The sequence below is a fragment of the Oenanthe melanoleuca genome, chromosome 3 (assembly GCF_029582105.1).
Source record: "Oenanthe melanoleuca isolate GR-GAL-2019-014 chromosome 3, OMel1.0, whole genome shotgun sequence".
NCBI lineage: Eukaryota > Metazoa > Chordata > Aves > Passeriformes > Muscicapidae > Oenanthe > Oenanthe melanoleuca.
Genome location: NC_079336.1, coordinates 77,074,150 through 77,100,853, shown reverse-complemented (window position 1 = coordinate 77,100,853; position 26,704 = coordinate 77,074,150). Strand labels below are relative to the sequence as shown.

General features: G+C 36.1%; 2 protein-coding genes across 3 annotated transcripts in view; both read right to left on the bottom strand.

The window, feature by feature from the left end:
- The window catches only part of TFB2M (transcription factor B2, mitochondrial), a 103,573-nt gene that overhangs the window by 20,797 nt on the left and 56,072 nt on the right, over positions 1–26,704 (bottom strand). The gene's annotated exons all lie outside the window — the stretch shown is intronic.
- SMYD3 (SET and MYND domain containing 3) overlaps positions 1–26,704 on the bottom strand; it is a 367,678-nt gene that overhangs the window by 300,521 nt on the left and 40,453 nt on the right. Inside the window, exons 2-5 of one of the 2 annotated variants that reach the window (XM_056486767.1) lie at positions 22,056–22,119; positions 15,217–15,324; positions 14,079–14,136; positions 10,688–10,824 (exon numbers count right to left, since the gene is read on the bottom strand). In XM_056486767.1, the coding sequence (XP_056342742.1) occupies positions 10,688–10,824; positions 14,079–14,136; positions 15,217–15,324; positions 22,056–22,119 (367 nt within the window). The remainder of the gene's footprint in view (positions 1–10,687; positions 10,825–14,078; positions 14,137–15,216; positions 15,325–22,055; positions 22,120–26,704) is intronic. The other variant, XM_056486768.1, reaches the window with a different exon arrangement.

Here is a 26,704-nt window from a genome sequence, read left to right as displayed (position 1 = left end):
TTAAAAAAAAAAACAAAAAACAAACAAACAAACAAAAAAAAAAGCTGGAAGTTCAAAAGCAAAACAAGCAATTCTATGCTGTTGCAACAGCTTCTCACTATCAGCCAGCTCATGGAATTTTACTCATACTCATAAAGCATAAAAGCAAACATGACTCTTTCAGAAGATCCAACAGCACAAATGCACATCGTGCAAACTGCTGTTTAAAATACTGATTTTTTAATTTGAGAAGGAGCTTCAAGACTGAAATTACTACAAAATGAGACACATGTCAGCATTACTTAGTCTATATAATTTCTGCATAGCAGAAAACATTGATGTCACAGACAAGGTGTGCACCCTTCTTTACTATCTTCCCCGACTAAAGACTCAAACAAGGAAAGTAATTGTGACCCACAACATTGAATGGATGTCAACAAAGTGTAGGCTAGCACTTCACTGTTTCTATCTTGACTAGGAGCAACACATCACCACATCCTATCTATTTACATGATGAAACTCTGACTTCAATGACTTTGTGAAAAGTCTCAACAAAGAGTGGGCATCCAATCCACTTTCCTCTGAAAGTTGAATGAAAACTTGGCCTTGATGGTAATAGAAGGAGAAAGAAGATGAATTTTATATTGGTGAGTACAGGCAAAGCACCAGGTTTGTTGACAGACTGAAAAATATTTTTGTGGCATGTGAGAAGGAAAAAAGCTTTACTACTGCAGATTTCTATTTTAAACTAGAAAAATACTGCCAGATTTCCAAAAGTGATTTTAAAAACGTTAATAACAGCCCACAATTACTTTAAATTCAGATGAGCTATAAGTTCAAATCCATTATCTGCAGTATCTATGACATTAGGGACACATTTCAATCAATGCACTTAAAATTTCAAAATGCCTAGAAACCACCACAGAAAGTTTCAAAGGATCTGTAAGAAGAAATAAAATTTTTTGGTGCTTACAGGCATGAAAAAAGCCTAGTGAACATTTTTCTATTCAGGAGGAAAGGGGGAAGAAAAAAATTAAATCACTAAGGCAAATTAGATTATTTCTTAAAGGGAATATTTCTCAATCTGACTCTGCCAGTCAATCTACATTTAACTTCCCTGGGATCATGTAGGTATGTAAGGTGAGGCAAGCAAGAAAGCTATGACAAACCATCCTAGCTGTTAATGGCAGAGTTCTTGCACCTTGCTTGCATTATCTGCTGCCAGCCACTATTGCAGAATATCCACAAGCACTGTCATGTACTGTCATGAACTATTTCAGACAGCCTTTGTCAGCACCAGGTTGCTGTGGCACAATCTAGGTGATCTCACACCAGCTGACAGCACATCAGTGCCACAACCACACTGTGACAGCTGCTCACCCATACTAAAACACAGGATTAATTCAATTATGATATTGAACCAATATCATGGTCTAATTGTTTCCTTCTCCATCTTATTTCTACAACAAACTTAGGAGTAGTTTTTAGTGAAATAGAACACGACACAGCACAGTTACAGTTAAAGCAAAAAGATATACTCATATATTGGGGAATAGGGAGAGAACACACTTTTGAGGACTAAATTTCATGTAGGTAGGTATCATTTAATTGACATCCACTGAAATGCCTACATGAGACAGAACCCTCAGTTGTTGCACCCTCAGTTGATACTTCAACTGTAACAGCTATTTAGCTCTACAGCATTCCTTAGGCATATACTATCCTCGTTTTCAGAGAGACTGAAGCAGCTCAGAATATAGCAAGTCAACAAATAACACCACAAATACATTGTTCCCCATCCTATATTCCAAGAGCATGGTATTTTTCAACTGACTATCAATCTACTGCAATGATATTCTGAAGAAAAAGTGGTTTTTGCCCTTTCATCCATTAAACATGTGTAACAAGTCTCAGAGCTGATTAATAATCCTTCCACACCATATCCTAGCTCTGCCACAGCCAAAACAAACAAACAAAAAGTGCTTCAAGTAATCCCACTGCAGGTCATCCTAAAGACAAGGATAGAACAGTTTTCTGCCAACAGCATTACAAGCAGGTATCAGGCTTATCCTCCTCAATCAGAGGCTTTTAAAATTGCTGATAGAGGATGTAAACGGCTTTCATTTACTACTCAGATCTTTACTAAGCATCTCCATGACCTTGATTCATGCTGGCTTTTCCTAAACATAAAAGGTACCTCACCCCACACATTTTTTTGCATAAACTCCAATTGCTACAGCCACTAAAGCCTTTAATCAACACTGTTTCCAGTTCACTTCCATAAGGGTGCCAGAAAACAGAAAGGTATCAGAGTATCACATGTCAGAGAAAAGTGTGTTTTGTGGATATACTCTGAGCAGAATTAGCCAAAGTAATGGTAATTAATGTCCTGGCCACCTGGCTCCTTTTCAGTTCTACATTAAAAAAATAAAACTAAAAAATTAGAAAATAAATAAATAAATAAATAAATTATTTTTTTAAAACCAGACTTGTTGCAAAATAACCTACACTACCCTGTCATTTATTTCTCTAAACTGTTTTCTGCCATCTTATTACTTTCAACTTAGCACATCAGAAGAAGTGTTAAGTGAACAAGAAGTATACAACTTCCCTTTCACACCCCCCAAGCCACTCCAGTCAGTAACTTCTATCAGCTTATGCTTTTCAAGCTGTGCTTAATCAACTTCCTTAAAATTTAGTCTTTTTGCTTCCCTTCACCCTTTAAGAACAAAGCTTTCTTTCCTACCACACAAACCCAAATTATTACAAATTCTACCCAACCACTCCTTGTAATATATTCTTGTTTTAAAACTCTTCTATCTCATTTTGTACACCTGGTGCTTGTTATACTACAGGAAGTTTGTAAAACAGATGGCACATACAACTAAATGAGGGGACCCCAATTATACCATAAGTTCAATTTGAAGCATTTAAGTCTTACAATCTTACTTTCACTGCAACAAGCTTTGTTAGCTAAAGCTTATATTTCAGTTGTGATCATGAACTCTAATTTAAAATCAGATATAATGGCTGAAGCCTTCTTTCACGGTCTGATATAATATCCTTTTGCTCTTCAGGGTAACTACCATGACTGAAAATGAAGAAAATTCCTATGGAAAATTATCTGCACAAATTATAATTCAATGAGGAAATAACAGAAAATCACTAAACCTGAAAAATCACCTTAGATAAAAATAACTTCCTGTGATGACTCAACTTTCATTTGACAAAGTAAAGAGAGAAGAGTCTTATCAGACTGTTTATCACCCTTATTCTAGAGTATTGCTGCAATATTTCTTCCCATTTTATTAAAATGTTTCCTAATTTTTCTCTAATCTCTATTTACACTATTGCTTCTAAAGCTGATGCACAGTTGCCACTCCCTCTGCAATCTTGATTTCAAGAAACAACATTGAGCTAAACAAACACCATGAGAAATACAATGCAAATCCTAACAGCAGTATAGAATATTTCTGCAAAATTTAATATATATCTTAAGATGTAGGCTCCTAAAAACAATTCTGCATATTCCAGTCACCTTTATACTCGCTTATTGTTCCACTGTAGTAACAAGCAGCAGACTGTGACTGCTACCTGCATGGTAGGACAGATGTGGTTTGGTTTTGACTGGCCACAGAACTCTCATGAAAAGCTCAAAAAAAGAACACTTTCTATTAGCCTTCATTTCTTATAAATACTTGTCTGGTACAAGAAAACTATAAAGAATTTTTGCTAAATCTTATTCAAGCTCTTCTTGAGGCTTATCGGAAGCACAGCACAGGAGAAAAACATTACTGCCATTTAACAGACATGCTGAAATCACAGGCCAATTTAAATTAAAAATAAGGTCAACTTCAGATTTTCTACATACTCCTATGCTTTCAAGGGCAGCAGAATTGAAGAGGAAACAAGGGATACCAGGTCTGTGATCCCACACCAAGGAAATGAATTATTAAATAGCCCCAAGTCTTTCCTCACCATTCTTTGCTAAAATACCAGGCCCTTAGTTTTTTACACGTCCTTGCACTTACAAAAAAATCCCCCTTCTCCAAAAGAGCTAAGACCCAGAAGGAAGCTACCACACAGATTAGTCTGCACCAGGCACTTTTTCTATTCCCAAGTCCAGTGGTCAATCTGCTCTGCTCATTAAGTGACTGGTTCATCCAAGCTTCTGCAAGGCTAACAAATTTTGTCTAATGAATCCAAGGGAGCCATTTTGTCAGGAAACATGTGCAAGCACCTGAACCTGTCTCAGTTACTGGATCACATCAAAAAAGGAGCATAAAGTTCACTCATAAACATTCATGTTCAGAATGTAAACAATAAAATACAACATTCAAATAAATTCTGGCTGTTTTCTATGCTGCACAAACTAGTGCTTAGTTTTCTCCTAATACATTTAGCTTTTCCCATTTCCTTTGGGTTTGTGTACTGCAGAGGCTGACTTTAGTTTAGTACCTTCTTCCTAGATAAGACAGCAACTCAGAATCAACAACACATGTTAGGCAAGTGATAATTCATGTTTTGTCAGTACAACTATGAAGGTCTATCAGAATGACTTCTGTTAAGTTCCTGTGGAATACACTGGAAAGAGAGTACAGAAAAACTCTCCTGAAATTATTTTGGCAGTAACTAACACAGTATTTTTAATGATTGCAACCCAGTTCTTCACAGCTGTAAGTGTGAAGCTTTCAATAACTTAAAACCATTCACACAGAGAACTGCAGAGTCCATATTCCCATGTCCAGATTCCCACCAAAAAAACCCAACTTATCAACTAAATCAACAGCACTATAGATAAAAAGATAATCTCAAATCTCATGCAGCAGAATTAAAGATGGCAAAAGTCAGAGAAAAAGGTTCTGATATGGTTTGATGAGCAGGAATATATTCCTACAACTCTAAAATTAAAAGAAGAGTCAAGAAGATTAACAAACACAAATGCATGTTGAGCACCTAAGCTTAACAAATGTTGTTACAGGTATAATAATTCCTGGAAATTATACGACTTTGGCACTTACAATAAAAAAAAAAAAAAACAAACTATCAAAACTAGAAGGTTTTTGCAAAATAGTTTCCTGGGCCATGACTAAAAATAAATTTGTTAGTACTGGTCTTCAATTTACCATGAGACAGGGTAGCAAGGTACATTAGCTTCGAATTACACAAAGAACAATGATGGATTAAACATTCACTTGCATTTTTTTCCTCCCTCCAGGAAAAAAAGGTTCACAGCCTCCCAATCACAGGGAAACTGAACAAGTGCATCCAGAGTTAATTAGATTAGCAAGCCTAGCATCAGAAAACAACCTTCACCTGTATGTCTTTAACAACTCTTAACCTGCTTATAACTTTATCCTAATATTTCTTTTGACTTTCTTGTTACAAATGGATTTTTAATTTCCCTGATTTCAGAAATTATTAAGTTAACCAGCGAATCCTAAGTAAGAGTAACCTACTGAAAGTATTGCTGAAGAATATCTTGACCAGGCAGATGTATCTTGTATTCCAAGGTCTTCTCAGAGAATACTGAGCCTGTAAGATCTGAAGGAGCAATGTGAAGATGAAATGCACTATATCAGTCATATCATTAAGTATCTCCTTCAACTTGTACAGAAATAAAATTACCATAATTTAGTATTCAGACTTTACAAAGGCCAAGTGACACTTCTTAGCTCCTAGTTCTCTTCTGCTTATATCAAAATCCTTTTAGCAGTAAGATTTCATTTTAATTGGTACTAATACCTTTTATGTTGAAAAGAAATTCTTTCAAAGCATTGAGTGGAATAAAAAGTTAGAAGAACAAGTGAAATATATCTAAATTTTGATAGGGTAAATAAAAGATTTTAAAGAGACCAGGCCACTTTGCCTCGAAAACTATGTAGCTCTGCACTTTATAGAGCCTCCTTACTACTTCTTAATTTGAAAACACAATCAACTACACAAACAGTCTATACAGACAACTGGTCTTTTGGTTAAAACTTTTTGTGGGCATAGAAACTGGCCTAAAACTTGTCGCTCTTCTTTACTCTAATGTTAATTTCACAAACCTCAAAAACCTAACACAGAAAGAAATCAATCTGACATACAAGAATTGCACACGTTTGTAATACACACAGATACTTCTTTTTGTACTATCCTAGACTTCAACTCTACAGTTATTCAGGTTTATTTGATCTCTCTCAATTCTAAACTGACCTGAAAAGGAAAGTGTAGAACAGCACCTCACAGGGGTGAGCAGCACATCCACCACCCACATAAAGACTCCTCACCTCCCACATACACAGGTGTGTGACCTCTCCAGTGAACTGAAAGAAAGCAGCACACCTACTTTCCAAGCAGAATCTGTTCATAACAAAAATGTGTCAAGATTGGAACTGCAGGAAAGATTGAAAATTTCAGAAAGATAAAAATTCTTTGTCTGGTCCCTATCCTCCCATTATGGAAAAATGTCCACAAAAGCCCACCTCCACAGGGATGAGTACATTTTTACAGGTTTTAGGCAGTTAGCATAATTGATAAAAAGCACAGTTAGGAATGGTGATTCAATTCAACCCCAGGTCAAGCTCCTTCTCTGGAGTCCCCCCCTTGGCACTAGCTGTGTTTTGTCCATGAGAATGTATCTCCAAGAGTTGTTCTCATCCTTGGCTCCCAGGAGGAACCAAGACACCACAGAGCCTTGTACCCCCAGGGGCTTGGAGCTCTGCAATTTGCTTTGTCTTTCTGCCTAGGGAAAGGCCAGGGAAAATTACTGGGAAAACTAGCCACTAATACAATAGGCTATAGAGCTACAAACATGTGAAGAATACAGAGAACATATAAAAGGAAAAAAAAAAAAAAGGCATAACCCAAAATGGCATCATGGTTTCCTAAAATCTTCAATCCAGCATCCTTTCCCAAAAAGTTTATCAACAGCTTCATCAAAACATCCTCTAGAAAACTTCTTTCCAATAAAATTCTGTTTCAAGTTTACTAAACTGCCCTAGAAGTCTGCTTGTAACAGTTTATTCAGTGTCACTGGATTTTATCTTAGTGCTAGTTAATGACAGAGGTGGCATATACCTCACTATTCTTATATATGTGAGGATATGAGATTAGGAGACCTTAAAAATGGCTATCATTCTATCAAACATCAGAATCATTTTTATTTCTCATTAATTAGAAAACAAATTTTCCAACTATTTCAAAATGTGCAAAAAGACAATTCTGACACAGTATGAGTGGCTGCAATTCTGTGTAACACACTAAGCCTGTATTTGGTCTAAAAGGAGTCATCTTGGGCCTGATTCCCAACAGTAGAGTCACCTACAGGTTTACAGTCAACGTGGTAGGTACAGACTTTATTCAATTTCTTAAAGTGGTTCATATTGTTCTGTCTGCTGGCATTTAAAGGACCCTAAATGCATACAAAAAATTTAATTCTTTATCCTGCATCCATTAAATGTCTCAAGAGGACTCCAGGCCACCTCCTCACACATGTAAGTAAAAGCTGAAGAATAAAAAGCAAGGACTGATTTTATCTCAAGGTTATGGAAACATCATTAAACCATAAAACCACGCTGTCAAAAATTTATCTTGACATTAGAAAATGTCTCTGTGGAGTTAAAGCCTTACCACATAATTAGCTACAGATAATTCTATTTAATTCTGAGGATCAGAATTTTAAAACAGTCACAACCTTGATAAATGGCACGTTAAATAAACTGTAGCTTGCAAAAAGTGATCAGATAACAAAAATGAGAAAATTCAACACCAGCTCAGAGGACAGTTGATATAAAAGCAAATTGTCTAGTAAGGACAGGGCAACACTGTCAGAAAGCAAGGTACATAACCCTTCTGAAACACCTCTCCATCCAGCACAGCTGGTATTTTCCACAGATCTCATGCAAACTAAAAATACATTAGGGTGAAATTCTGCCCCCATTAAAAGAAATCACATTTTGATTTTCAATGGGCAGTTTCTACAAGTGTACACTCAGGGGGATTCTCTGCCTAGTAAGCATCACATGCAAGTGAATAAAACTATAATTAATTTTCACAAATACAAGAACAGTGGACAGCAGAGAAGGAAGGCTGTTTAAAGGAGCTTCCAAGAAGCTCTTTTGACCTAAATCAGGTTGAAGATTTTCCAAGAACCATCTGGAATTTAGTCACCTCACCGCAGGATAATTTTTCTCTTTTGTCTGGCAGTCTGTTTATTTTCCTTCTTGAGGATCTAGCATCAAACAGAATAAAAAATGACCTTTGACTGGATCTTTTTGTGGCATGCAATGAAAGAACTGATCCAAAAAAGTTCAATGTTCGAATAAGCACCTACTGAACTTGAAAGGAATGTTGGAAGTAGTTGGGAAAACAAGATTACATCTTGAAGTTATGTATCTGTAGTATATCTTTATTCTATGACCACAAAGGGAAGTCATCACAGCTGGTCCTCTTTAGAGTTATACTACAGAGAAGAAACTGGAAAAGTCTTATCAGAGACTTTACAGTTCCAGTCTTAAATTTTACCTGCTGAGAATCAGCATCCCTATTCAGCTAAAAAAAAAAAAAAAAAAAAAACACCAATAATTTGCATGGTCATCCAGCTTATCTTCCAAAGAACATTCCATGTTGGCAGAATGGCAGAATACGTCTGCTGCTGCCTCCCTAGGGATGGGGGAATACTAAATTAATGTTTTAATACAATATCACACTCATAACAAACTTGTTTGACAGCCAAATTGGGAAAGCTGCAAAATGCCACATGGAAAATTACAGAGTGACAACGAGCTTGAATGTTGTGCTTGACTGAACTGTGAACAAGATACTAATTTTGCTCATGTAAAGCACATGGCTGTTGACTGCTCTTTTCTCCCAACCACTCACCTGTCCAGTCAGATTTCCCTATCTGCCAGTTCTTTTTAGTATTAATGATATCAAGTATGTGTACACATGACAGGTCTGTCATTTGCTCTTCATTTTCCCATTATCACACAGACTAAGCAAAACCAGCAAAGAAGGAAATGAGCCCTAGTTTCATAGACAAAAAAACCCAAACCAAAATCAACAACTTAAAAACTCAGCACTTTGCACTACATTTGATAAGGTGGGGAAAAATTCACAACCAACATACGGAATAAATTGAGTTAAAAATATCTTTGTGATACCAAAGCTACAGTGGGGCAAAAGTCATTAACAGGAGCATTTCCAGTTCTCTAATTAACAAAATATAGAGCTGGGAAGTCTTGGCTTTCACTCTGCCCTTGATGGCCACTTACATCACCTTGGTAAAAAACATGGGAGGGGAAAGGAGGTGCACATATGTGCACGTGCTTGTGCACGTGTGTACATAAAAAAATTAAAAACCTTCTTTAAAAACTTTCTGCATTTCCATCAACAGTGTTCCAATGTGTTTAGTAAACATCACACTTTCTCTAAAGCCACATGGCCATTTCCCATCTTAAGCTTACTATTACGTAGAAGGCAACATTTGGAAAGAATTTCTTCCAAGCTGCAACTCAGTTCAAATTAAGTAGGCAGTGATCATCTTCTGATAAGCTGTTTTATCTTCAGCTGCACAAATTCTCTACACCAGATAACACAATGTGCATGTTTCATGTGAAATGCTTCTGACAAAGTTCAGGCCAAACCAGCATGCCAACACAAGACAATAAAACAGCTTGAGTGGAGACAAGGGAGTACTTAAGGGGTTTTATCTACTTCAGACTGCGTGATTCTTCAGGTAAAATTGCAACTTTACATCATAGCAGTCTAATCACCAATGAATAAAAATTCAGAAAAACAACACAGTTGATTATATTGCTTCTACTCCTGTCCACAGGGAAAAAAAAAAAAAAAAAAAAAAAAAGGGGTTCTCTAACTGAGAGCATTTTTAATTTAATTTTCCCCAAAGAGGCTCTTTCTTTTATTTATATCAGAAGAAAAAAAATTGTTATACTTTGACTTACTTCATAAGGATACACTTACTAAAACAACCAAAACATAAATAAGATAAATCTTATGGCAGAATTTATCAATCAATTAGAAATAAAAAAAAAATAAAATGGAGTTAAAACTATGATTACTCTTCATATAAAATATTTCTGCTAGCATTGTATGAATTTAGTTTCCTGAATTAAAAGTAAGAAAATGTGTACACCAAAAGCCAACAATATTTAGTAACACAATAAACATTTTACATACTGTGGAATCTAATTTTAAATACTTTATATGCCATATTTCAGAATAAGTAATCCACAGGTCTCTGGAAAAAGCAGCTTGTAGGATACATTACTATCATAAACATTAGCATATACCTCTAAATGACAAAATGGGATAGGAGTCTATCTGCAAATATATTTCACTTGGCAGAAAAATTCTAAGCTGAAGAATGATGTTATATGCTCCTTATTACTGTGAAAAAATTACTCAGGTTGATTGACTCAATTATATTTGAACTTTCTTGCTTTTCTTCTCACTCAACAACTTTAACAAGATAATTTTTAAAAAGGAAAAGAAAAAATATCCTCTGGCTACTGCTTTAATTTTGAAGTGCTGCAATTATATTAAAGTTATACTTCTACTGACTGAATAAAAAGAAATAGTTTGAATTCACTTTGTCATATATCACATTCTGAATGTATCTACTGAACTCCCACTCAGAAATAAATCGTGAACACAAGGAAAAGATAATTTATGAGTTGTCAAGCAACCAGATTTTAACACTTACTTTTGTGAAGATCTGAAAAAAGTCAATTGCAGGTGGCAATTGAGACTCATCCTGGATCTCAGTTTTCAAATACAGTTGCAAAGTCTGTGCAAGGTGCCTGAGGCCATCTTTCATTTCTTCACTTAACCGTTCAGTGTCTTATGGGGAAAGGGAAAAAAAAAGGTAGACCAGGTCATAAACAGAACATTTCACCAACATTTTGGAAACATCCAATGGCAGCCATACAGTCTAGACATTTCCAGTCCAGGAATTAATCTTGAGAGAGGGCAATTTTGACAAGAGGGCAGACATTTCTCATTTTTTGTGACAGTTAGCTATCAACACACAGTAGAGTTTATCAGGTTGCTGCTGCCAATTCATACGACACGACAGCATGGTAAAGATCAAAAGCCAACAGATAAAGCAGATGTGCAAGCAGCTGTAAGACATTACATACAGAAATTTGGCATCTGGGTTTGTAACATTAACCACATTAGAAAAATGCTTGGAACTTTATGCAGTAGTACATACTTTTATACTGTATTCTCCATAGATGTATCAGAAACACTTTATGCTAGCAGATGAAATAGAAGAGTATTTATGAATAAAAGGAGTTTTATACAGAGCAACTGGTAAACAATGAATATAAAAGAATATGAAGTAAATATCACTTTATTATAAAGCACTACTATTCATGTTTTTCAGATAGAAATCCTGAGGCAGAAAGAATCACAGTGACTCATTTTCTAATTAAGTCATTATGGATGCACCAGGTCTCTGATAACACAGAAAGTGAAACTGCTGCTGCCCTAGCAAGTTCACTGCCTACCTACCTTCTTCACACTTCTTTTTTCCTACCAGCTAGTACAAAATGGAGAATGTGAAGCTGAACATATTCAAGCAGTCTATAACAAAATGCAGAGATTTATGATGCACTATGAATCAATTTTATCTCTGCATAATGATGAATTGTTATTTTATTATAAACATCTATAGATGCTCACAGCACTACCCAAATGCAATTAACAGTGTGGATGTTTGCAGGTGATTTTGCAAGCATGAATGAATGTAAATCTTAGAAATCCAAAGGTATGTTTTTCACAATGTACAGAAAATCTCTGGTGTAGAAAAGCAGAGTATCTATGAGGACTATGTCTTTGAGAGAAGCAGCAAACTTTTAGATATCTGAAACAACAGATTCTTAAAAAATATAAAAGAAAAATTATAAACACACACTTGCATTTTTTATATAATATTCCTTTGAACACAAAAATGCTTTTCCTTCAAATGTAATTATTCAAGACAACACGTGAATTACTTACACTATCTACAATACATTGCAAAATGTATTATAACAAAGAGAGGAAGGCATGGTTTGTTTCACTGTTGGCAAATAAAGCAACCCTAGACTAAAGAAGAGAAATCACATAAGATGTGATACAAATGGACACTGCAGCTTGGGACAGATGTGAACATGAATACCAAAACCAACTGGAACTTCAGGGAGAACTGATAGAGATGGAAGCAGAATGCAATTATCCACACTGGAATCTGTCCAGGACATCAGAGCTAATGATTCAGAAAAAGATCCCATGGGGACCTTAATGGAAAATGATCAAGACCTGGTTTTCCAAGCACATAAGAAAACAAGGCCAAAAGCACAATGAAATTAAATTTGTGAATGTTTTCACTTTTTGTTTTTAAAAAACTTCTCAATTTTTTAAGAAATCTGGTGTGGGAGAAAAAAATTCCATAAAAAGCCCATGAAAAAATTTCTAAATAAGACATGGGGATTTTATTATGTAACTCTGATACTTATACAAGTGAAGCAGCAAAATATCTGCCCCATAATACAGCACACAAACTGAATTTTCTGAATACTGAGTCTTGGTAAGTAAAAACAAAAATGATTTCTGATTTATTGTAACATACAGAGAGCCCAGAGAACTAAGGAAGGAAGGAATAGTCTTAAGATAAATGAGAACTAGCAAAAGTAACAACGCTCAGAGAGACCCCTCCTACTTATTCTGAGTTTCAGTGCACATAAAAGAATTTCAAGGAACTATGGAGATTGGAAAAGAACTTCATAAAGGGCTGGATGCCTCCACTTGCTTTGTGGTATTTCATGTATTATATGTTTTAGCAGAAAATTTTTCAATAAGTGTATAAAACTTTATATGCTTCTATTCAGTTTCTATGTCTCCCACACTAAACATCAACCAACAGTATAAAGTAATGTTGAAAAGTAATTGTGTAAAGCAAAATGAGACAGCATAGTGTCAATAACAATACTTAATTTTTAAAGGGAGATTCTTCCATCCAGTTCCTCCTGTGCCACTCTGCAATCAGCCATTGGTACAATAAAGACTCTTTCCTTGGATCCCAGCAGTGTAATGAAGCAGAAAAGTCCATACTCTACTTCACTTCAAATTAATTTGAAGCATCTGTTTTCCATAAAGCTTTGTTACACAAATTGAGAATATCCATTGTAGAAAACCACTATGTTTTAAATAACTGAAATCTATCCATTTTAATTTGCTGCCTTATTAAGGTCTTTTGCCCTTGCAGTTTGGGAGAAGGCAACAGTGTCAGGATGTTCAGAAGTAAAACTAATTCTATGTACTGCAATTTTTATGTTATACAGGTTTTATTTCTAACTATATCAATTGATCAACCTGGTTTGTAGCCAAAACTCTGAATAATACTAAAAAACATTGAGGTAATGAAAATATTCACATTACTCTCCAGAAAATCCCTCTAAACAAGATGCAAAAATTTACCAAGGATGTATTTCTTCCTAAGTCTTCAAGATACCAAAAAACATGAAAAAAATGTTTCCATTTTTGCTCTGCTGAGAGATTGTAACGAGCATCTTTTTCTACCCAAGTAGTTGAAACTTGTGAAGCCACAAAAGTAATAACTGCACAATTTCATCTTTTTTCTCTATTGAAAGGTCATGTAGAAGAAAAATATACACATATCCCTTTTAAATTTAACTTTCCTGTTTCTGAAGTAATTTTGAAGCTTCATGCAATAGCACATAAGTATTTAAAAAGTAAAACCTCAATGTAAAAATGTATGTACTATTGTATATGTATGTAGAAATATTGACAATGTATGTAGTAAGGCAAACATTGGGTAAATCAAAAAATGAGCAGGCAAGATGTTCATTGTAAAATGCAGAAATAAAAATACTACAATAAAAATACAGGTGAAGGTTTTGCTTCGAGACAACAGACACATTTTTCCTTTCATCTCTGAAATAACTGTTCTTTCCCACAAAGTTTTTTATCTTTGATTCTGTTACTCTACAGAGCAAACCTTCCGAAGGCAAGCTGCAAGAAAATCAGATGGACCTTTTGCAAAGCAGACCTTGGAAGTACTCCCTGAAATCTGGCTGGCAATTACTTACTTGACTGAAGATCGGAAAAAGTGTAGAGTCTCTCAGAAGGGCACACTGATTGTCTGAGCTGTAGAGGAAAAACAGATAATTAACACTTACATAGCATGCTTTATCCTGAAAACACTCCACAAGACTCATTATTCTGTGTGATAGACATGTAAGATAACTAAGTAAGGCCAACAGCATCAACATAAATCCAGGGCCTTGCATTAACTACTCTAAAAAACTAAGTTTGTTTCTTGCTGTAAGACTTTCTACTAATTTCAATTTCTTTAAAACTTTGGCAGCCTACATTTAGTAACTTACTTTAGCCCTTCAGAGCATAATTGAAATCAGTTTATGAGGTTTGTAGTTTCAGAGTTCATGTGACTATAATTAATGCACAGTACTGCTAGGTACATATTTGCCCTTTAAAAGCTATCATGCATAAGCTCTCTGCAACAATGCATAAAATAAATGTGAAATCACATTTCATCACCTCAGACCACAACAAAGGCCTGAACTTTTATCCAACACAGACATAATCATACCAGGTTCAGCAAAAAAATGAGCAAATCCCTTTTGATTTTCAATCCCACACATTTATAAGCTGCTTAAACTAAGAGAAAATTTAGTCCATATAAAGTAATCAAATCTTGAGAATATCAAATACCCAGGGCATCCAAGAGAGTTTAGAAAAATATTAATAAAGGTAATTGAGACATGGAAAGCATGGCATTATGGCCTCTAAAATAAAGGCTATCCACCAGTGCTTCTGTCCTTACCACTGATTCAAACAACACCAACTGAGGCTTCCATCAGGTTAACAGAAAAGCACTAATAACTTCAGTAGTATTGAAGGGAAAACATTGTCTCCCCATGTTTCCTTCCAGGCAGGAATAAGTTTAGAATGCTACCACATAGTCATAGGAAAAGAAAGTCAATAAACATGTCCCTTGAGCTTAGTTATGTCCATTTTGGAATCTCTTGATCCCTTCAGCATTTCTGTAAATTAATCAGTAAACTTGTAATGCAATTTGCAATCTAATTTTTTTCAGTATTCCCAGTCACTTCAGCCTTGTAGCTCATAATTACATTAAAAATTTAGAGCAAGAAAGCATTTATCAGAATTTGCTGCACTGAATCAATCTAAAAGAACATCACTTACTAGTTTAAAAACAATCCTGCCAGCAAGTCTGACAGAGTCTGGAGGAAAATTGGGCTCGATGCTCTTAAGACACCTGCATTCCAGCTTGTGGTCCAGCCAAGCTTCTTTCTATCAGGATATTTTAAAAAGGAAGAAAAAGAAAATCAATTCCATTTTATTTTATATAATCTATCCTACTTTTTTCTATGCACACACATCCTATATGTATAGTTATTTACAGTTAGATATGCACACAAACATGCTCAAAACAATACATTCTCATTTGTTGTTGCATGAAGCAGTGACAGCATGTAGCTGCTTACTTCCCAAGACTGAAGAGAACTAGAAAGGATGCTATGTAACACACAGAAAACTCTAGGCAAGTGTTCACTCAGCAACCAAGACTGCAGAGGCTTTCAGAGTCCATTCACTGCACTAAATGCAGCTGTTCTAATACAATGGTCAAAAAAAGTGCTGCAAAAACTGTGCCCAAATATCCCTGAGCTGATGAGGTATCAATGCCCACAGCTGGGACAATTGGTAGTCATATTTTGCACAGTTTGGACCAGGAGTGATCACTGATACCAAAACAGAAGACAGAACCAAAAATGTTTTAGTGTCATGTATTACCCAAACCTGAAATTTTTGTTTCATGGGGCACTTTGATTAGAATGGCAGAGACAGACTAACACTTCCATAGCAGGGAAGAGCCAAGATGACAAGATTAAGAAAACACTGAAATATGTCTCTTTTCTTCTCTACCACTGATTTTTGCCCCAATATTAGTGCAGAAGAATGAGTCTTCAGCTAAAGAAACATGTTGGAAGAAAATTTCTTCTTTCTTTCCTATCTTCTTTTTTTTCCTGTCTTCTGTCTCCACCAGCAGAAAATTTTGTTTATAATGAACAAAAATTCCAAGTCCATTTATTAACATACTACATGTTTACACATTTTATTTGCATATTCACAGTTTATGTTTGAAGCCACATAGCTGTTTCAAATAGTTTTAAAAGCAAATTAAAATAACTGGGCACAACAAAAATTTGCTACAATGACAAGTAGTCAGAACCAAGGAGTTCTGAAGGTGACATTTTCTCACAAATATGCTGTAAGGGAAAAAAACATGAATCCAGAAAAACAGTTTCTGTTAGATGAATGCCACAGAGAAATTATTGTGCAACGTTAACTACATGTTCAGCAGCTAAAAAAAATAGAAAATGGCAGAGCTATGTGTAAGTGCACATCAGACCTGGAGATGCTGACATGTAAGTTGTAAAGATTCTAAAGGCAATCCACTCAACTTTTTCTTAAGTTTCATTTAAGTGAAGGAATTGCTTCAAGTAACTAGAGTTCAGCACCAGTAGCATTTAGTATGTTTAATTCAGGATTTTCTTCCCCTGTGGTGTACACATAATAAATAAATGGAACTTTTTATTTCTTTCTGATATATAAGAGATATGTGATTTCATTTCTTTTACCCATAACTCTACAAGAGGAAAAAAGACACCAAGAAGGCATTAATCCAAATACAGTTAGTGTCACATGCTGTCTGACAAATAAAAGTTAAGTATTTAATGCTGAATAGAATTATCCTTGTCTAGAAAAAACAAGGTCATGCTTGTAAATGTCCAGACATCATTCTGTGTAATATAATTATACTGGCATTTTTATCCAACTTAAACTAAAAATGTTCCCAGGAGTAAGCCTTTATCTGTCAAATTCTTTCCTCTACATAAATGTTGTACAGAATTTTAAACATGCTAGAAGTGACATCAAAATGATTAATAACTACCCAACCAATACAGCTCTAATAAGATGAAATATGCTGCACCACATAGCATCATGTGTCATGTTTCTTTGAGAGCATTCCCATGTGATAGGAATAGTTCAAACACACACCTTCCATGAAACAGCACTTTGGCCAAAACTGATGCCAGAATGGAATCACTGATTCCTCTGCAGAAGGAGCTGGAATAGGGATTGCCAGTCACTTATTCCCAAATGGTCAGGGAGAGAGAGGAAAGCTCCAAATGCACTATATATAATGAAATTCAACACTATTTCTTCTTACTGTCCATACAACATGGATGCAAATTGATGCAACATGAAAATAAGAATTTGTGACCTCAGAGAGACCTACTTTTAAAGTCAGCCTCTAACAATAGTTATTGGTTGGGCTTATGTTAGTCTCATATTTCTTGGTGGGACTGTTTCCTTAATTCTGTGTATCCTGCTTTCAGTAAAGGTATTTATATGCTATATCCAGCATGAGTATAAACACTGTAGTGCAGAGACATGACCACCAGGGAAGGTCTTCAAATTTTGCAAAGACTTCTTTTCCCCCTGTTGGAAATGAACACCAATAGAAGAAGGCAAAGAAAGTGAACAGTACAGGGCAACACAAAACACTCCTCCTCAAGGCTTCACTACACTTAGGAACTTGGAAAGAATATTCTTCTATCTATCTCCTCCCAAAGCATTGTCCCTCCTTCCATCTCAATGCATCCCAAGTGCAAATCCTCAGGCTCCACCCAAGTGAAGACGTCCAGCACCCACATGGCTGCAGAGATGGTGCAGCAGAGTTCTACCAGGGGCAGATTGAGAGTCTGCACCAGCACCAGCTCCAACACCTCCCTGCACAACCCAGGCCCATGAGTCCTCCTGCTGGCTCAGGTCACGGGCAAAGACCCCTCACAAATGCCTGCAGTGTCTTGCATATTTTTAGCTGAGTGATTTTGCCAATGCACATCCATCCTTTCACAGACATATGCTATTGCTGTCTCCCCTTGGAGCCTGAATCTGCAAAAGATCCTAAAGCAATGCTGATGAAACAAAGGTTACCCTTTGTCTTCTATGCATGATCAAAAAAATTGAACACTTCCTGCAGATTAATGTGTTAATAAAAAGCTGTTAAAGACTAGAGCTGCTTAACCAAAAAAAAAAAAAAAAAAAAAAAAAAAAAAAAAATCAGAGCAGGATATTTTTCCATTGGAAGGTTTAGATCTGTTAAAAGCAAATAATCTGTAATTTCCAAGGGATTGTTTGAATTTTCACATAATGTCTTTTTTTTTAAATCATGACATTTATTATATTATTTCAATAATGTTTGATAATATCAGATTCTGAATATTGCCTGAAATTACTCTTCCATTTTTCAGGGATTATCATATATATCATTGTCCCCAGTCTATGGGATACACCATATTAATAAACATTGCCAGGAATGACCACAACAGTGATTATGAGGAGCAGCAGATGTGATAAGCCTACCTTTGGAGAGACACCCAGCCAACATAACATTGCTAGAAGGCAGGCAGCCCATGAAATTAGGCATCAGGAAGTGGAAAAGGGGCTATGACAGATAAATGCCAAGTAAGGGCAAAAACCAATGAGGTCTGACTGAAAGAAAAAAAAAATTTAAAGCAAAAAATCTATATGTACTTGATCCTGAAATCAGAATTCAGTTGGAAAAGGTCACCCTTAATGATCTTTTGTGATAAGTTCCAGTTCCACATTTCTAATTTTTTTTTAATTAAATGAAAGTGGTAAAAGTGAATACAGCTTGCTTCAACGGGCCTAAAAAAGAAAAATAATAGGAATTTTTGAAATTTGGAACCTTTAAAACTGACGTTATGGAGATTTGTAAAAACTGGATATTCTGATTTGCATATAAGTCTTTCTCGGGACTGCTGGCTCTGCATACATATTCCCTTAAAGGATAACTATTCTCACTGCAAGCTCCAAAAAATAGAGACATTTCCAAAGACTATTTATTCTCCTTAAGGTTAGCCTGAAAATAGCTTTTTGTACCACTTGACATTTTAAAACAAATGAAGATGTTTATAAGACATTTGCAGGTTTAAAAATGGCTATTTTTGTACCCTCTGAAATATAAATCCCCTGTTGCATTTCCATTGAAGTTTCTTTCACAAAATCCACCTTTATTCTAGACCCAGTACACTTACTGAGATTAAATTGTTTTAAGTCAGATTTTTATATTAGTTCTGATTTCATTTAATGTATTCATTACAAAACACTAGAAAAATAACAGGTTTTAAGCCTAAGTGTTTTGAGTTGCAATATCACACATTCAAAAATAATCAAATCATTCTGCAACTAAGTGTGAATTGCAAATTCAGCTGCATAATTTGCATTTCAAAGTTATCTGTATTTATAAAACTAAAATAGTCCTGTTTTGTCAATATTCACCTTTTTAAATGTGCAAAATGCAGTTTCATCAATACCCTGCTGTTCATTTGTTGACCAATTAGTTCAATTAGAAGTGCACATATTAATGAATTGCACTTAAGCTACAGAGGCTAAGCAGGGCACAAAGCATTTGGTTTAGCTTTCCTAACAGCTGCTATAAAACCAGAGCAGCACAATGGTTTAGCTGGCTTATTAGAGCAAATATGAATCAGAGGACAGTTCTCAAGAGCAAAGAGATCTGGCTGGTCTCAGTTTTAACTGTATCACCTCTTTCGAGTCATCAATCCCAATTCACTGCTTGGACTACAAAATAATATCTTTTTTTTTCCTGTCATTCTCTATCGCTACCTAATATCACAGGATACTACATACATTCATTCAGTATTAATTTATATATATAAACAGTTCAAGTAATTATTTAACTGTATATATATAAACAGTTCAAGTAATTATTTAACTGTAGATACACTGCATGGTAAGTGCAGATTACATTTAGCAGCAGTAGCCTGTCTCACTGAAATCCCTTCCTCCAACTATGGATGGCTTGAAGCATGCAAATGAATCCTTCAAGAATGTTCATGCAGTTGCACAGTTGTGCTTTTCAAAGAGGAAGCTCCAGCTCCTACCTCCGTTGCCTCTACACCTAAGCTGGGATAGGTTATTGCATTTGCTTCTGCAGGCCAGAGCCAGCAGTCTCATTTCACATTAGAGACCTGCCAACAGAAGCTTTACCAATGACTCTCCTAGAAGATATTTGTTTTAAACTTACCTTGCAAATACTCTGGTCTTTTATAGTCCTTAAGGCCATGTTTTCCTTATGATGTCCCATAATAAATCTACCTGTGGCTTTATTATTGATGCTACAGTAAGCACCTAATGTACGTTGCACACATTTGCCAATACGATGAATCAAAATGACAGATCTTCCTCTTTTCCCTCTCTATATGTTTTAATTCTCAAAAGGAAGGATTTTTGGTATCTTGAGAACACTACAGATTATATTAAAGCAGAATTGTTTATAGGAGCACATGATATGTGACAAGATCAGCCCTGAGGAGAAAGACTTGGGGATGTTGCTCAACACGACCCAGCCATGAGTCCTTATAGCAAAGAGAGCCAAACATGTCCTGGGCTGTATCCAAAGCACAGTTGGCAGCAGGGGAGGGAGAGTATTCTGCCTTTCTGCTCTGCTGAGACCCCACCTGCAGTGCTGCATCCAGATCTAGGGCCCCCAACATAAGAAGGACATGGAGCAAGTCCAGAGGAGGGCCACAAAGATGACCAGAGAGCTGGACCACCTCTCCTATGGAGACAGGCTGAGAGACCTTGCAGCAGCCTTCCAGTACCTACACAAAGGGCTGGAGAGGGACTGTTTACAAGGGCATGTAGTGGTAGGGCAAGGGAGAATGGCTTCAAACTGAGTATATTTAGCTTAGACATTAGAAAGAACTTCTTTACTGTAAGGGTGGTGAGGCACCAGAACAGGCTGTCCAAAGAAGCTGTGGATGCTCCATCCCTGGAAGTGTTCAATACCAGGCTAAATGGCATGCTTTGGGCAACATGACCTAGTGGAAGGTGTCTGCCCATAGAACTAATGATCTCTAAGGTCCCTTCCAACATAAAACGTTTTACGATGCTTTTATTCCATGCAAAAGACTTAACTTGCAAAGTTATAGAGCATTACTGATAGTCTACTTTGACCAGTAGCTGCTTTTCATAATTTTTCTCTATTTATGAAAAGAAAAAAATACTGCACCCACACTCCCCCAAAAACACCCAACTACTACCAACCCTCACCCTATCAACAAAAAAAAAAAAAGGCAAAACAGAAAATCACAGTGTAAAACTATGAGGAGCCATTTAAAACTTCAAGTGCTCTGTAAGACAATCCTATAGATCTAGTCAAATATAACAGTTAAGATTTTAGGCTTTTAGGCCTTTGAGAACTTTTCACCTTTGAGAAATATTTCATAGGACAGAATCACAGGCTGAATGGATCTATGGAGATCTCTACTTGCAAAGCAGGGTCAGCTCTGGGGTCAGAGCCAGCTCAGAGCTTTATCCAGTGGGGTCTCTAAATCCTCAAACACCCTGGCCAGCCTGTCCCACCTCTTGGCTGTCAAGAGCTTTTCCCTGTATGCCATGTGAACCTCTAGTCTTTCAACTTGAGCCTGTTGTCACTTGTCCTTCTGCCATGTACCACCTTTCTTCTTGAAAAACCTCCTCAGAGATGCAGTTTTCCTTAAGGCCTTCTCTTCTCAACACATTCTTGACCCTTATTCCCTCTTTGAAAACTGGAATATAGAATTTACCATTATAAAAAGTACTCTTGAAATTAAAATTGGTTTACTGCAAAATTGACTTGGAGCTTTCGGTCTAAAGACAAGCTTTAGAATTATTCCTCCCCCTCTCGCCAAGTACAGTCAAACACCACACATTTCAACTTAGTTTTGTACTGATCAGAATCTCATATTTGTAGCTATAAAAATACTGAAATAAAACAAGGCAGTATGTTTGCCTATCCTCTCCAAATCTACAAATTAATTGCAGTGTGGAAGTATGACAACATGCAAAATGTATGGAGACCCCATTAAAAAACTATTCAAATGTCTATTTTCTTAAACCATTTATAGCTGTTATTTTTATCTTACCTGACAAGATCTACCACAGTATTTAGCAACCTTGCACTGGGAGCACCTGTGCAGTTTTTCATTCCTGTTAAGGAAAAAAAAAAAGTCATAAATATAGATGAAGTTTTGTATTTATCCTTCTTACCTAACTAGAAATTTCCAACTATTCCAAGTCACAAAAAAATCTTATAAACAAGAACAGCCTAAAATGCCCTGTAATGCAAGACAAAATTGTACATAGTTATGTTCAAAGCTATAGACACCACACTTTACTTGTGTCACTCCACACCTCTGGGGCCAGTTTGGAGCAACAGAAAATTATCAAATGTGCTTTTGTCATGTAGCTGTAACTCTGAGGAGTTTGATTTTGTAGATAACATCCTAATTAGAGCTGTGCAATATAGCTAGCTAATCTATTTACTATCTGAGTCTTGTCTTAAGCAAGCAAGCATCACTATCTGTCTTAAACAAGACCTTGCTGTGAACCTGTAGCTGTGACATCAAATTTTATCTTTATAACACAATCCAAAGGTGACATGTCAGCAGAAATTTCTATTCTAAGAAAACACTTCTGATCAGTGGACAATGAAAACAAAATAAAAATTCATGGGGGAAGTATAAAAATCCAATGAAAACTAGAAGAACTACCAGACCTTACATTACAATCTAAAGGTTAAAAGCACCTCCTGACTGTAGTACTGTTTTCTGATACTGTCTTAATTTAGTTATATGATTTAAGAAAACATCACTGAAGTTCTGTACATTTTTAGACAGTAAGTGTTAAATGTGAAAGCACACGCAGAGCAAATCTTGTACCTCAAATATATAAATAAAGATATTTACTTCACGTGAGTAGAAATGAGACAGAATTTGAGGCTTCCCTTCCCTTTCATTTTCTTGTAGAAGATACTGAACATGATGCATTATTCTGGTAACACTGCAAAGTGTTCATTTTCATTTCTTAACATGCAAGGCTGCTTATGTGAGTCACAGTCATTCATTAGGCTGGGAAAACAGTATTAGACATATAAAGACAACTTTTGGTGTTGCTAACACCAAAGGCAGGCAATTTACATTACAGACACAGCAATTATCTGGGCTCTGTGGACAGTATAACCCTCACTACTTCCCCCCAGGCTTCCTCCTGGCCACCCCTCTGACCTTACTGAAGAAGCACAGATACCTCTCTGGGTACTTCACTATTCCCTTGTCAGCTGCACAGGGCTGAAGATGGCTCACTTACACACAACTATCACCAGGAGTTATTCCTCAGTACCCCCTTCACCATCCTTCCACAAGGCAAGGAAATAGGTGTCAGTCATGCCACTGTCCCCTTCGAAAGCTAATTTTAGTAATGGTATCTTTGTCTCGCCATAGTCTTTTATATTTAGTTGACTCAAATTTTACTATACAGATTAATTCAGCTTTCCAATTTGATTGGGAAATAACTGTCTAAAACAGCCCATGTCAAACTGAAGGGGCAAGTTTAAATGATCAGATGAAGGACTTGACTTTGCAAGATCCCTGGTGCCTGCACATCAGTACCAGATGTGCTTTTTTCACTGGCACTCCCATCCGATTCGATGCAAAGATGTAATTTGCTGTCTCTGCTGTCACCAAAAGAAAACTCCTCTGCTGTTGTCAGCCATCTAGAAACTGTGTACCATATAGTCAGATTCCCAGACCAACTGCTTTACAACATGATTTTCTTTACTTACACCAGTCAGTTGTTCCCAAATCCCAATTTCTCTGGGTAACTTCATCAAGGCCACATGCAAACCAGACAGAACCAACATGCCCACAAACTTCAATTTAGAACTTCTGGATAAACATTGTAGCCCACTTATTTCAGCTATGATGCCAAAATTGAAGAGTAGGGGCACATCAGAAATACCATAGAGCATCCTCTAGTAAAAACCAACCTCTCCTTTCCCTCAAGTCTCACAGCTGGGAAACATATTTTGCTGATATATCAACATTTTCCTATGCTTGAATTATTAAAAATAATAGCTGATGCATTATCTTAGGACTCTTATAGGCATTTGGGGAGTTTAGACAGCTGCATTGGTCAAAGATTGAGAAAAGCATTATGAACAGATCATTATAATCAAGCAAAAATCTTTTCATTTGTACTGCATAAAAATCCCTATTTTGTCACAAGATATTTTGTAGGTATTCATACTAACTACCAGGAGAAAAGCTATTTATAAACATTTCAGATGTTATAAACATTTATAATGTTTATAAACATTTCAGGTAAGTATATGTTTTCCTACAGCATGCTTTACCTTCCTACTTGAAAAGCCAGCCCTGGAGACAGAAAAAATTAGCAACTGTTGGATTTCTAGAAACAGAATCTAAAATCTTGTCCTTGTACAATAGGTTTTTGATTTTAAGGTGCAATGCCTGAGGATAATTCAGAGTTAGAAACAAGTGTGAAATCTTTATTTTGCCAGCTGGGGAGAGCTGCTTCATCTTCAAGGCTGAGCAACCACACAACCTTAACCACATTTTGATAGAGGAGAATATACTTCTGAAATTAGATTAGAAGCTTGTGTCAGAGTAACCTAGAATAAAAAGAGACAGCCAAGCAGGTAGAACTTTGGTTTGCCCTTCAGCTCCCCACATGCATAGCCACAGTCCTTGAGACAGTCACTAAGGACCTTCTGGCCTCTGTCTCTAAATACCTCCTTCATAGTCAACATTCTACACTCTTGCCAGCAGCCTCCATGAAATTTCTCTTTATTGTTGCACAGCATTAGCTGAATTTCTAAGTGCTCACCCTTCTACTGAACATCTGAGCAAAAACACTTTGAAGGTAGACTTTGTTTGTTCTACATGTTACTCATCAAAACACAAAAATGAATTCAGAGCCTGATAATGGAGCATGTGCAATTTTATTCCAAAAACACCCAAGTACCACATAGTCCCAGCAGTAACAAATAAGATGCAGATTTCCAAAGCAGAGTAACTAAAACTTCCTGAAAGCTTAATTCAAATGAATCAATACCCACAACAGTCAGAGAAGTTTTCCTACAGCTTCCACATTTTCCCATGATTTTCTGGAATCATGAGTGTCAAGTCACCACCACATATTCCATCTTTCTTTTGTAACACAACTAGCAGATGTGTTGCCACAAAGCACCAGATTCCCTCAGCAACCTCAGAAGTTTAAAAACTTCACATTAGTATTTCCTTTGTATCCTTTGTCCCCAAAGGTTAATGATGCTGCAGTAACAAACACATAAAAATCTATCATCACTCAAAACTGGAATTTTTGTCAAACTGACACTATCAGTCAGATTATTTGAACAAGGTGACTCTCCTGGTGCCATTTAATGAATGAATTATCCATTCATCTTTGAGGTTTCTTTGAATGACAAGAAGATGTAGAATGCTTGTCAGAGAGCTGAATAGTAAAGCTGCTAATGAAATCATTGCTATCTCTTCCAAGCCTTCTTCCCCCTCCTGGACTAAAAAAAAAAATTCCTTTGTATTTATAGCATCTCTGGATCATACTATATGGCATACTAAGTGTAAAACAGCATGATCTAAAGCATTAACTCTTAAATTCTTTATAGTCAGATTCATGTATTCATATATAGAGGATTTGTGTATTTTAGAACATTTTAAGAAGGCAATTTTCCTGGTTTATTTCAGTCCTTCTAATATTTTATTGATGTCATAGGCTTTATTCAAGAAATTTTAAAGTCACTGTCAGATACTCCCATGTATTTCTTATCACCTGTAAACTTCACCTGGAGACAGTATCAGGATCCTTACAAGGTACCTACTGCATCTCACCTAATGCAACTAATTTAATGGATGAGAAAATGCACAAAATTTGATCTAAAGGATCCAGTTATACATTCATCTCTAAAAAGGTTTCTGCAACAAAAAAGAAAAGATGCAGTAATACAAATAAATTATTAATTTTCCAACGCAGTATAAACAAGATTTTGCAATTGACCACAACCCCTTATGACACAACAAGCACAAGTGAGCATCTTAGCCTGTACCAAAACAAACAGCCAAAACCAAAAACAATAACACAAACAAAAACCTTCATTCATAAAATAAGCAGGGGTTGTCAGTTGATCTCTAGCACAGTACTACGGTCAGGTTAAGAATCTTTCCTCTAAGAAATTTGGTTATTGCTAAATCTTGTCATCATTATAGTCTGCAAACACGGTTCATAGAATTAGCAGGAAACAAAAGAAAACTTACAAGACCGGGAGAAAAAAAGTAAGACAGCTCAACTGGAATCGCCCCAGAATTTTTTTTTTCTTTTTGTTTTTTAACACGTGTTTAAAATCTTAAGAAGAAGGTGAAGAAGTTAACAAGGGTTTGCCTGGACTATCAGGTCCTACCAGAGCCACACCTGCACTCTCATAACTAAAAAAAAAAGCACTTTTAAAAACATCACATAATAACTTCTGCTTGCCAGGAAATGGCCTGATAAAATTTCAAATACCACAACAGAAGTCAACCAAATACAATTAGACTACTTAATTTATAATGAAAATGCATCTACACTTCTTTGCTGATTGCAGGCACTTGACTTTCAGCCCTCTTCACAAGGTAAGTGTCAGATAGAACTGATTACCATTCTGCATTCAACATGCCTTTCTATGTATTCACACTTCTGCTTCTGCCACATCTTGCAGGAA